The sequence below is a fragment of the Lissotriton helveticus genome, chromosome 2_2 (assembly GCF_964261635.1).
Source record: "Lissotriton helveticus chromosome 2_2, aLisHel1.1, whole genome shotgun sequence".
In the NCBI taxonomy this organism is placed as follows: Eukaryota; Metazoa; Chordata; class Amphibia; order Caudata; family Salamandridae; genus Lissotriton; species Lissotriton helveticus.
The window spans coordinates 174,242,284-174,255,531 of NC_136060.1; the positions used below are offsets into that span (position 1 = coordinate 174,242,284).

The 13,248-nt window shown below is 45.3% G+C and overlaps 1 protein-coding gene across 1 annotated transcript in view; it reads right to left on the minus strand.

Moving 5' to 3' along the window:
• The window catches only part of LIMCH1 (LIM and calponin homology domains 1), a 990,782-nt gene that overhangs the window by 387,267 nt on the left and 590,267 nt on the right, over nucleotides 1–13,248 (minus strand). The window contains exon 5 of the mRNA XM_078678256.1: nucleotides 4,815–4,845. Within this exon, the coding sequence (XP_078534382.1) occupies nucleotides 4,815–4,845 (31 nt within the window). The remainder of the gene's footprint in view (nucleotides 1–4,814; nucleotides 4,846–13,248) is intronic.

Below are 13,248 nucleotides of genomic sequence, written 5' to 3' on the forward strand. Positions count from 1 at the left end.
CCTCGGGGGTCTGTTCTATGTATCACAGCAAACAAGGTCCGTAAGTTTAGTGAAGTGGATCGATGGGGGACGAACCCAGACTGAGTCGGAGATATAATATACTCCATTAATAAAGCAAGACGAATTGCGATCACCTTAGCTAAAATTTAATAATCCAGGTTTAATAGTGAAAGGGGCCTATAAGAGCCACACAGCCAAAGATCATTACCCAGCTTAGGGAGCAAAATAATGTCAGCTTCTCTAAAGGTGGGTGGGAGAATACCTTTCTCTAATGCCTCCGCGTAAACCTCTATCAAACATGGGACCAGAATATCTTTGTATGCTTTATAAAAATCCGCTGGAGAACCCATCCAGACAAGGCGCAGATGAACCCCGGAGTGCCTCAATGGCCTCCACAATATTCTCCTGAGATATAGGAACTGCCAGGAAATCCTGCATGTATTTCTCAAAATAGTTGCGCTGAGATCACTACTTATTCTAGAAGTATATATGGTTTTAAAGTGAGCCACAAATGTGTCACAAACCTCCGGAGTTGAATACACCAACTGGTCATCTGGTCCTCTGATTTCAGTTATGTAAGCTTTACTGTAAGAGGGCCGAAGTATGTGTGCCAGTATTTTGCCAGGGCGCTCGCCTTCTTCATACCTCCTGGCTGTGTAGTGCTTACCCAAAAATAATAGTTCCCTCTCTGCAGCGTCAAGGAATTCTACCATCAGAGCTAAACGCAGGGACTCCCCCTCGACCGAGGTGTGCTCAAGCAAGTGCGAGTCTAAGGGCGCAGGTCACTCTCAATGCGGGATAGTGTATTACGCAGGTCCTTTAGGACGCCCGCATTCTTGGCAATACAGACCCCCCCGAATATATGCTTTAAAAGCCTCCCATAGCACTGCCCATGTATCCACTGACCCAGTTTTATTGTCAAAATAGTCTTCTATAGCAACCCTTACCTCTTAAATGGACACCTGATCCTGCAACGCTTTCCCAGGAAATCTCCACTGTCTCTCAAAACCCCCATGGCGCGGGACATCAAGTCTCAGTATCACTGGAGAGTGATCTGACAAAGTCTGCGGTGGTGTAAGCAAAGCCCTGAACCAGGCAGCAATGCCCGGGCAGACTAGCCAGTAGTCTATTCTAGTCCAGGTGTCATGAAACCCTGAGTAGTGCGTATATGCAGGGGAAGTCAAGTGGTGTGTACGCTCTATGTCCACCAGCGAGAATTGCTGGCAGATGTCCTGCAAGGCCAGGTGAGAACGGTAATTAGTGTCCCGTGAGGTGGAGGTGCTGTCCCTGGTGAGATCCAACAACAAATTAAAATGCACCCCCATTATGAACAGCCAGGGAGGCAGTGCCAATAAATGCACTTGTAGTGAATAGAAAAACTCAGGGGAATCGACGTTAGGACCATATATACCAATTATTGCCACAAAGTGGCCCATTAATGTGCCTGTAACAATCAAGAAGCGGCCTTCACCATCCTCTATCACTCTGCTCTGGGAAAAGGGGACCCTTTATGAAAAAGTATGGCCACCCCTCTAGCGTATCTGCTATAACTGGAGAAATATCTATGGGCTCCCCAACTTGCAGCCATTGTCGGAGCGTCAGATTTGGTTAAGTGGGTCTCCTGCAAGCAGGCAATGTCAATGTTGTGTCTTAGTACGTAATTGAGCACCTGGCATCTCTTCTGGTTATTATTCAAGCCCCTGACATTCCAAGACATGAGTGACAGCCCAAATTGACCAGGCAGATTACCTAGCTGTGCCATTCTAGAATGAAAACATTAAGCATGCAACTGTACAAGCCAAACAAACGCTTTAAAACAATTACCTGTGTACCTATCCCTGACATACGGTAAACAAACTGCAAATGTTCCACCCACCACCCAGCCTCACCCTTTCCCTAGCGAGGCAAAACCATGCCCCACGGATTATCTGAAGGTGCCAGCAAAATGTATCTGTAAACATAAAAATTACACATACACACCATAATCCTAGCACATACAACAAGCAAAACCAGGTATTCACCATGAGGGGCAGCAACGCCACGTCAGCCGGACAGCCAAATGTCTGCCTTTAGCAAATAGTAGAAATATCAAAAAGTGAAATATACATTACAGAAACCTCGAAACTCAGATAAGGATCATCAAGTTCCAGTGTTAGAGAAGACTTCCATGCTAGCTTCGGATCCGCTACGAGGAGGGGATGCGCCTCGCTCAGCCGCCACCGTTCCTTTGTTATCTTTCTTGTAATTGTGGCAACACTCCTGCGCTTCCGTCGGAGTGTCAAATATGCGTGATCTGCCGCCCACATCCACCTTGAGTCTGGCCAGATTTAGCATCCCGTGCTGCAGCCCCAGATCCAGTAGAGTGGCCTTCACTCCGTTGAATTTCCGGCGAGCATCTTGGACCACTACTGTAAAATCCAGGAAGAACTATAGCTTATTCCCCTGCCACTGGATTTCGCCACGTTTACGGGCAGCACGTAGGGCTGTGTCCCTATCTCTAAAGTTCATGATTCTGGCAATGATGGGTCTCGGTGGCAGGCCAGGGTTGGGGCGGGGGCCCAGTGATCTGTGGGCTCATTCCACAAGCGGAGTCTAACCTTGGGTATGGTGAGCAAAACAACAATGGATTTAACCCAGATCTCTTGACTAGGGGTGAATGTTTGATTTGCTCTGCATTCCGTCCATCCTCTGTGTCTTTTGCTTTCTCGCCCTAAGTGCGCCAAGTATGCCCAGACGTGGGTCCCGGGCTCACTGTACCACTGTATTCAACCCAGCCTGGCTGATGGGGAGTGATACCCCGAAACCGGTCCCAGGATGCTCGTTTCCGGTTCAGGGAGGACCTGGCTTGGCAGTTTGGGCTGCACTGTTCCCATGAGTAACAGAGTCAAGACAGATATGCATATGGATGGGTCTAAATTGGGGTGGCATGGTAAGCAAAAGAACAATGGATTTAACCCAGATCTCTTGACTGGGGGTAAATGTTTGAATTAATCTGTATTCCGTCCATCATCTGTGTCTTTTGCTTCCATTCCACTACAGCCAAAGGCTCCACGACCCGACTTGAAGGGTCCTGACATTTGCTGAGACATAGCAGCCGGGAGACGACTAAAGCTACCCAACAACCTCCGCCCTCTAGCCTGTCCTCATGTAAAAGGGCAGGTAACATATTATCGCATTAGTATATCTTATTCTCCTGATCTTGGCCCAACTATTGCTAAAGGATCTACGTATATGTCATAGCAAGACATGACTGACTTTGTGCATTTCTTTGTATTTTTCACTCACTTTGAAATTGAACGCCCAACAGATGTAGAACAGTTTTTAAGACCGCATCAATCCATCTCGATCCCGGTCAAAGAGAACCTATATATGACTTCCAAATCCAACAGTACACAGGCATGCTCTCTTCAGTATCCTGCGCAGTTGGTGAATTATGGTGAAGTTTGGGTTTCACCGCCTGAGAACATAACTTACCCATTTTCGGGAAGTGCCAGACACTGTGTTGCATGCTTAACTGTGCCAGGTGCTTTGTGTGCTGTAGAGGCCCTGGTGCCACCGCACCCGCTGCACTATTAATAGCTATGCCCCAATCAAATAGAAAAAGCAAAAACTGACTCAAAACATAACCTCCCAATGTGCTTTGACACAGGCCTCACTACCATATATGAATCATCAGTAAATATATATATATATATATATATATATATATATATATATATATATATATATATATATATATATATATATATATATATATATATATAAAGATAATGCAATAAGAACAAACCATTTCTGTTCAGGCGGGGTACTCCAGAACGGAACCGCCATCCAGTTCACTAAAGTGCTACTGGACCATACAACTGAAAATCAAACACTTTAAAAACATAACCACAGACATGCAGAGAGTTATCGTACTCGTCCTGCGCATTAACATATATCGATCTTTCGTCAAGCTGTTCATTTTTAGAGTATGCATTTTATTCGATAAATGCTTGGGGAATCACCCGCCGCTCATGGCAGTGTGCACGACTACATTCAATAATTTGCAGCCGACAAGAAAACCACAAACTATTTCTAAACGCTCGCCCACGATGCCAGCTAACATTATTTATGAATCGTATATTTAATTCGACAATTAGCAATTCATTGCTTCTCCAGGCCTCCACCAGTAAGCCACTGAGTGAACACGGAATTAGCATAGTGCAGGTTCGGATGCTGTATTCCCACAAATACGTACACTTTGTTTTAGTTCCAGTGTGAAAAATGTAGTCATATCTGAGGATAAGCGACAAGAAATATTTGAAGGTTTGATCCAAAACCCGCAACTGGGACCTGAATAGGGAGCCTTGCCGAGGTCTGTACACCGCATTCAACCACCGGGCGCTGTTTCTAAATGCGCGCGTTTCTGCTTTCCTTTCAGAACAGAGCGCGCGCCGTCAGGAGCCCGGGCCCGCCCTCCCGTGTCCTCAACTTCAGTACAAACCCAGCACCTGCACGTGCTCCACAGGGGAACACTGCGTGGGCGAGCACGTACAGCAAGCCCTCGCAGCTTTATGCTGTCGGCTACGCGTATTTCCAAAATAAATAATTGGGCCTCGGCGCTGCAATTATATTCCCACGCAGGCCAGTTTGAGAGGCGTGTATGTGGGAGCAGTCTAAAGACGCGTGCTGGTTCCTGCCGACATCCACGCCTTAGTCAGCTCAGCAGTATGTCTTAAACAATGGCTACCCACGGACAGAGCACGTGACAGTCAGACACTGTCAGGGGCAATACGGTCATGATAAACAAAACGTAAACACCCACAAATACTTACATTTTTCAGCTTCCTGCTGTAGTCTGTGCTCCTGGGGTGCATGAAAGAAAAAAGAATATTGCATCATACAAGGTGCTGCTTGTTAGGTATATTTGCATAAATAAACATTACAGGCGAATGGATACAGTATGTACACCCTTTTATAGAAATAAAAACACTAGCTTTGACACAGTGATACACAAGGGATCCCACTGGTATAACAAATACAGAGACTTCTCACAAAAGAAAATGCACTAATTCAGTGAATTCTATTCAAAACATTATTCAGCAACAATCGGACCTTAAAGAGAGCTATAACATGGTCTCACTGCTCTATGAGTGATCTCTTGACATAACTGATGCGTTAAGAACTACACCCATAAAGCAAACATGAGCAGTGAAACAAAACATATTTATGACAAAGAAAAAAATATTCATTACTAAAGCCTGGAGGTATATTTAGTAAGAATTGTGTTTTTTGCTGCACACAAAAGCTCTCCCCATAAAGTCAACCAATTAGGCATGTTAACACTGCCTGGCGAAAATAGTTCTCTTTAATGCTTGAAAACTGAAAGAAACCACGGACAGTTTGTTTGTATCTTTGGCAAAATGGCTAGTGTCACTCATACTTTTTTATCTACCTGAGCTAAGAAATAGATTTTTGCTTAAACATCCAACATTTTCAAAATATTAAGGATTATTTGGCAAATGAAGCACATCCATGCAATTGAGTAATTCTGGTGGCACTGCCCTCACCATACTTCTGTTTACATGACTGTCTTTCACATTTTCTGTGGCACATACTTTGCAACGAGCCACGGTGCTTATTCACAGAGGCTAGTTTATGAAAAATTGTTCACAAAACTGCATGTAGAAAAAGGAGGGCCACTCCAATCAGTATCAAGAAGAAAATTAAAGATTCTGAGGTACAGTATATAGAATTATAGAGGGGATGTATCAATATTGCAGTGGTTTCCCACCAACACCGAGGCGACTATAATGCCGATTGGAACTTCAAAGTGGACACTTCCTCCTCCACCAACTTTTTTCTGTTAAGTATGCATCCCTCACAGGTACAATCATGTAAGCTTATCTGACAGATCAGTTGTGCAGAAGAAGATGAATCAAAGGAGAGCCATACACAAAATGGTCTTCCTCACCCTCTGCATATCCACCTCGCCCCTTCCCTTCCCTTCTATGCCTCGGCTATGCTCTATATTTTCTAGAAGAGAGCAGCCACAGGTGAAGTGCTGGCATCAGAATTGCTAGCAAACACGGGAGACTTCCATCTAACTAGCAAATCTGTAGGTTAGAGAGAAATCCTCAATGTCAAACGACACCTAACATTTCCTTTCCTCGTTTGGGTTTGAAGAGACTTGGAATAAGAGAGGGGACATGATATTCCATCACAAGCCATTCCATTGATGCTTTCAGTTCTCTGGAATCAGAGAGTTAACCACGTTACCATCACTTAGCTCAAGTTTGAGTCGACTTAAACAAGGTGGATGAGAACTGGAAAACAGTTCCTTCTCCATGCTGACATCATAGCAATGAAACACGTTTTGCATCTTGTTGCTGGGGCGCCACCACAGCAAAAAACTGATTTGAGTTGCTTATTCATGATAGCTACTTTCTATGGAAGCCATGCACACCATAGAAAGATCTGGAGGTCTTTCAAAACTTACAAGATGTATATTTAATAACCCCACCAAGTCCTTGAGCTGCTAAACACTAGAATGGGTTTATCCGGGACTGTTCTCAAATGGTTCACGTCCTTCCTACATAACCGGACTCAGAAGTTCAAGATTAACAATGTGTTGTCCTCGCCTGTGCCAGTCGACTTAGGCGTTCCACAAGGATCCTCCCTTTCACCCACACTGTTCAACCTCATCATGGAACCGCTTGCCTCCTTGCTCCAAGCATCCAATGTACACTTCCATATGTATGCCGATGACACCCAACTCTACCTAAAGGTACAATCCCCGGATGATATCAAACTCCTGAATTACACTCTCACAAAGACCCAATCGTGGTTGGCCGACAACCACCTCAAATTAAATGCTCTGAAAACTGAGTTCCTTCTGATAGCACCCCCTGCGAAATCTACCACCATCCAACTTTGGCTCAACAACTTAACTGCACTCAATGTCCGGCCCACCATCGTGGACTCCGCGAAACCCTTAGGTGTCACACTGGACGCAAAGCTCAACATGCAACAGCACATTAGCAGAGCTACGAAAGGAGCTAATTTCCAAATCAACACATTGAGAAAGTTGAAACCCTTCCTCCCAGCCGAAGACTTCCAAAATGCAGTTCAAGCCCTAGTCATCCCCCGCATTGACTATGGAATTGTGACCCTCAGTGGTCTCCCTTTAGCAACAACTGCACCCCTAAGAGCTTCCTTGAAGGCTGCCGCGAGACTCATCACGGGCTCAAGAAAACACTCTCATATAACCCCTAACTTGAAATCTCTGAAATGGCTGCCCTTTGAAGCCAGAATACATCTGAAAATCGCTGTAATGACACACGCGGCTGTACACCACAATGCACCTAACTACCTCACTCAAAAGCTAACTATATCAGGAGGGTTGAGATCCAATAGAAGTTCAAAAAACTTACTCTTGAAACCTCGCAGATTCCGGAAGGAAAAAACATACAAACGCTCCTTCTCAGGAATGGCGCCGAGGATCTGGAACGCACTCCCTCCCGAAACCAGGCTTATCTCCTCCACGGCCTTCTTTAAGAAAGAGGTGAAAGCCATCCTCATGGCTAAGTTCACCTGAACTTTAATGTCTGTTCCTCATTGACTTTCGTGCCGCTTGGGTATTACTGGTTTCATGATTGTCTAATGTCAAATAATGTCATATTTTGCATGACCTAGATTTGTTTATTCCTCTTGTTTGCCACAAGTACTTGATGGTCATTCGATCCTTCTATGCTACTCACTAAATATCTATTATTAGACTATTCATGTTAGCCTATTGTATATCGAGGCCCCTTCCCCCTGCAACTTTTAGATACTTATAGTATAAGTTCTCCTGATTTTTATCGTAATTGTATGTAAGACTCAGTATCGTCTTTTATTTTTCACTTATCTGATTGTTTACTGACATTCTATTTGAACATGACTGCTATCCGATCATGTTACTGAAGTTTATATTGCACCCAATATTATGTCGCGTCACCCTCATGCTATCGTCACCCCCTGTTTCTGTGAAGCGCTCTGATATCTGTAAAGATCTTGTTCGCGCTATATAAAACTCTGAATAAATAAATAAATAAATAAGTTTATCATTCCACTCCTGATGCACAGAAATAGTGTGTTGGCACAAGATGCATCCTACATATTGCACAGTTGCAAAATTGTCTGGTGAACCGTTCCCATGAGACTACTTTAACACACAATTCAATATCTACTATGAGAAACTAAGCACTCTGCTGGTTGTTGTAGAAATCACTATAAACAAGCAACACATCTGCTATCAAGATGGCCCAAAGGCATAGAGTGAATATGTTTTTTTGTTCCGCTCCTTCGCCTTCTCATCAATACAAAGGACTAATGCCAACAACATGAGTGCTAGCAGGAGGGCCAGGAATTGGCCAAACATTACTTTGTACCAGGTCATGAATCCAGATGCAGCAAATGCTTCAAGGAAAACATTACCAGATGACACCATGTCAGTAATAATGAAACAAGGTCCAAATCCTGGCTTTTATTTAACAAACTAATTGATTCTGGAAGCTATACTCTTGATTCCAGTCAATGAAACCAATTCAACTGACAAATACAATCACACTGGTTTGTAAAAGAAAAGTAAAGGACTGGGGAATTTTATAGCTGGTGACAAGGAGTCATTTTGCCACCGTAGTCAAATTTGACCCTCAGTTGTTCTTAACCACTTCCATGCTCATGACAAGCTCAGCTCGTCATGAGCCATGGCGCTCCGGTGCTCATGACGAGCTCAGCTCGTAATGAGCCATGGAACGCTCGCATGAGGGGATAATTCCCCTGCTGTTCCACGGCCGGTAATGCACCTGTGACAAGCTGAACTCGTCATGAGCACAGGAGCGCCGTGCCTCATGACGAGCTCAGCTCGTCATGAGCATGCGGGCGCCGTGTGCGCCCCCCTCCCGCCCAGCACAGCGGGAAAATAACCCCCGCAGCGAAGGGGTTAATAAGGAGACATGTCAAAAGACGCTTTGAGAATAGTTGGAAAGGGTAAGAAAATAAAAGCTGCAACTGCATAAGAATGAACTCATTGCAGATCTAACTTCGGAAACAAACAACTTGCCAATCTTGAAAAATCCCACCAGTAGCAGTAAGAACATAAGTTACTTACCTGTAAACTGTGGTTCTCCAGTATTGGTGTCTTTCATAGATTCACATGCTTGAATATTCCCCGTCGTCGAAGTGGGAGTCCCACGGTACATAAATAGCAGTAATATATGCATGTATACATGAGAAATACAATAAATAAAATATACATACATATAATGCAATAGAAAAGTAAACTTGAAAAAGTACCATAGAACAGAATAGGCCCATTGAAAAGCCCAAGGGAGAAGTCACTTTAGTAACATATTAGAGTCATTATGTGTTGGTCCACATTCCAGCCAATCAGGCTGTAGCCTCCTCTAGAACCTTCTCCTCAGAAGCCCAAGTCCTCAGATTTTCGTAGCACAAGTATGTATAAATGCTTGAGGAGAAGAGAGCCTCTGAGGGGAGGACGGGAGGGTCGCATGTGAATCTATGAAAGACACCAATACTGGAGAACCACAGTTTACAGGTAAGTAACTTATGTTCTTCTCCAGTATTAGGGGTGTCTTTCATAGATTCACATGCTTGAATAAGAGTAGAAAGCAGTAAACCATACATTAGTCATAAAGGCAATATACGATTAAAATCATGGCAAAACATAGCACTTAATAAGCCATAAATAACAAAACATGAAAAAACCTTTATGACTGGAGGCGGGAAGCAACAGAGGCTCACCTTTATTGGAAAAGATTCCGCAGCACCGCTTGACCTACTGCCGCATCCGCGGCATCTGTTGATTGCAGGCAGTAGTGCTTCGTAAAAGTATGGCTGCTCGACCAAGTAGCAGCTCTGCAGATGTGTCTCAGAGGTACCCCCGCAAAGAGGGCAGCAGAAGTCGAGACAGCTCTCGTGGAATGAGCTCGAGCTGGAGCAGGAAGGGGCTTGCCGGCCCGTTGATGACAGTAGGATATGGCAGACGAAATCCATCTGGTGATAGTCTGTTTGGTCACAGATTGACCTTTGCACACTGGGCTATATGCTACAAATAGTTGATTTGTCTTTCGAAATGCTGCTGTGCGTTGAATGTAAAACTTGAGGCAAAGTTTCACATCCAGAGTGTGCAAAGAGCGTTCCGCTGCAGATTGTGGTGCAGGAAAGAAAGTCTTAAGAATAATTGGTTCATTAAGGTGGAAGTCACTGGGAACCTTTGGAATAAAACTGGGATTTGTTCTCAAAGTAACAGCCTCGTTGGAGAACTGTAAAAATGGTGGTTGTATAGTGAAAGCCTGGATGTCGCTGACGCGTCTGGATGAAGTCAGAGCCAGCAAAAGAGCCACTTTCCAGGTGAGGAATTTGAGACTGGAAGAATGGATGGGCTCGAAAGGAGGCAAAAGTAGTTGAGACAAAACCAGATTCAGACGCCAAGAAGGTGGAGGCCGACGGATTGGTGGGAACATCCGAAAGAGGCCCTTGAAGAATTGTCTAATGATTCTGGAGGAGTACAAGGAAGTTACGCCATCATGGCGAAAGCGAGAAATTGCAGCCAGAAACACCTTCAGAGTGGTGTGTGATAGTCCAGATCTTGCTAAAGACAGGAAGAAAGGCAAGATCTGTGCAGGCTGAGCACACATGGGATCCAGATTTTTAGTGGAACACCAAGTACAGAATTGCCTCCACTTTAGCTGATAAGTTTTGATGGTAGACGGAGCGCGAGCACTAGCGAGCACCGTCCTACAATCCTTGTCGATATTCATGTGTGCAAATTCATTGTACTCAGGTTCCAAGCATGAAGTTGGAGGTATGCTGGATCCGGATGGCATATCTGACCTTGCTGCATCGTGAGAAGATGTGGCAGAGGGTGCAATTGTATCGGATTTGTCAGAGAGAACAGAAGAAGATCCGAAAACCAAGGACGTCTCGGCCATTTGGGTGCGATCAGGATCATTCGACACTGTTGGAACCTCATCCTGTGCAACAGGCGAGGGATGAGCGGAAGTGGAGGAAATGCATAGATGAAGTCGTTCGACCAGTCTATTGAAAAGGCATTCCCGCTAGACTCCTTGTGTGGATGCCGGCTCGCAAAACGTGGACACTTCCGGTTGAGAGCAGTTGCAAAGAGATCCAACTGCGGTCGGCCCCACTGACGGAAGATGAAATCCAACGTTGGTCGATTGATTTCCCATTCGTGGTTGTCCGACAAGGCTCTGCTGAGCGAGTCCGCCAGAACATTGGCCACACCTGGTACATGGACAGCTGTGAGATGTATTTGTCGCTGGATAGCCCAATCCCATATTTCCTGTGCCAGTTGAGACAGCACGAGGGACTTTGTGCCGCCCTGTTTGTTGATGTAGTGCATGCTGGTGGTGTTGTCCGTTCTCACCAGCAATGTTTGTCCCTGCACTAATCTCTGAAAGGACTTCAGGGCCAAGAAAATCGCTAGTAGTTCCAAGCGATTTATGTGCCAAGCGCGCTGGGACGCCGTCCATTTCCCCTTCACGGACATCCCGTCGAGATGCGCCCCCCAACCTTCTAGGGAAGCGTCTGTCGTCAGCGTAAGTGTTGGTGGTTCGTCTCTGAATGAACGACCTGTCGCCATGTTCGGAGGATGAGCCCACCACTCCAAAGCGTGTTGAATGCGGGGCGTTAGGTGGATCTTGTCTTCGAACGAACCCGATATCTGCTTCCACTGCTTGTCCAGTTCCTCCTGTAGAGCCCTCATGTGCAGTCTGCAGTTGGGAATCAACTGAATGCACGAAGAGGCCATGCCGAGGAATGATTTGTACATCCGGACAGAAACGTAATGTCTTGACTGTAGGAACTGTACTTTCTTTAGCATTCGAACTTGTCTCTCTTGAGAAACGAAGACCTGCCCCAGCCGAGAATCGAGCGAGGCTCCTAGAAAGTCTCGCTGTTGAGATGGTTGAAAATGGGACTTTTGGTAATTGATGGACAATCCCAATGTTTCGAATAGGGAAATGCATACTTGTGTGTGCTGTTCCGTTAACTGAAAAGTCTTGGCCTTTATCAGGCAGTCGTCCAGATACGGATAGAACTGGATGCCCTGTAGACGCAGATAGGCAGCGACCGGGCGAGAAATTTGGTAAAAACCCTCGGTGCTGATCGAAGGCCGAATGGTAGGACCTTGAATTGATAATGAAATTGGCCGACTGTAAAACGGAGATATTTCCTGTGACTGGGGTGAATAGGCACATGGAAATATGCATCTTGAAGGTCTATTGTTGAAAAGAACTCTCCTGGAATGAGGAAATTCAAGATTTGAAGCAGGGTTAGCATCTGAAAAGTCTTTGAGGCGATGAACTTGTTCAGAGCCCTCAAGTCTAAGATGGGACACCACTCTCCTGATTTTTTCTTTACAAGAAAAAAGCGGGAATAAAATCCCCTGCCGTGTTGACCTTGCGGTACCACTTCTATGGCTCCTTTCTGGATCAATAGCTTCACCTGAGCCATCAGTTCTTTGAAATGGGGAGAAGGTGGACCCGAAGGTGGACGAGTGGGGGGGAATTTCGTGAATTCCAGAGTATGTCCTTTTGAAACAATGTCCAAGATCCATCGGTCGGTGGTTATGTTGGACCAATTGAAGAAGAACTTTGAGATCTGACCTCCAAGATGTACAATCGGAAGAGGGTAACATTTTGGATTGTCACTGTTTTTTGTTGGTGTTTGCACCACCTCTGTAATTGGATTTACGCTGGTATGGTCTGGAGTTGGATGAACGACCCTGGGACTGATAGGAGCCCCTCTGTCTATTATCATTGTAGTGGAATGATCGATATTGACCCGTTCCACGAAAAGTAGAGGTTCCTCCTCCTCTACCGCGTGCCCCACGAAAAGGCTTTTTCCGATATTGTAAAGTTGTTAAGGACTTTGCTGTGTCCGTGTCCTTCTTTATCAATTCCAAAGCATCATCAACGTGTTTTCCGAATAAAGATTCGCCGTCGTAGGGTAAATCCAAAACCCTGGATTGAACCTCTGGACGGAAGGTGGTTGATTTTAGCCAGCCTTGACGGCGCAAGACTGCTGCACCCGCTAGCTGGCGGAAACCAGTGGAGGATATATCGACGGCACAGTCGATTATTTCTGCCGAAATGTTTTCTCCTTCGAGAATGATGGCCTGCGCTTCATCCCGGATGGAATCGGGCATCTGAGGGATCAGACCAGCAATCTCAGACCACATTT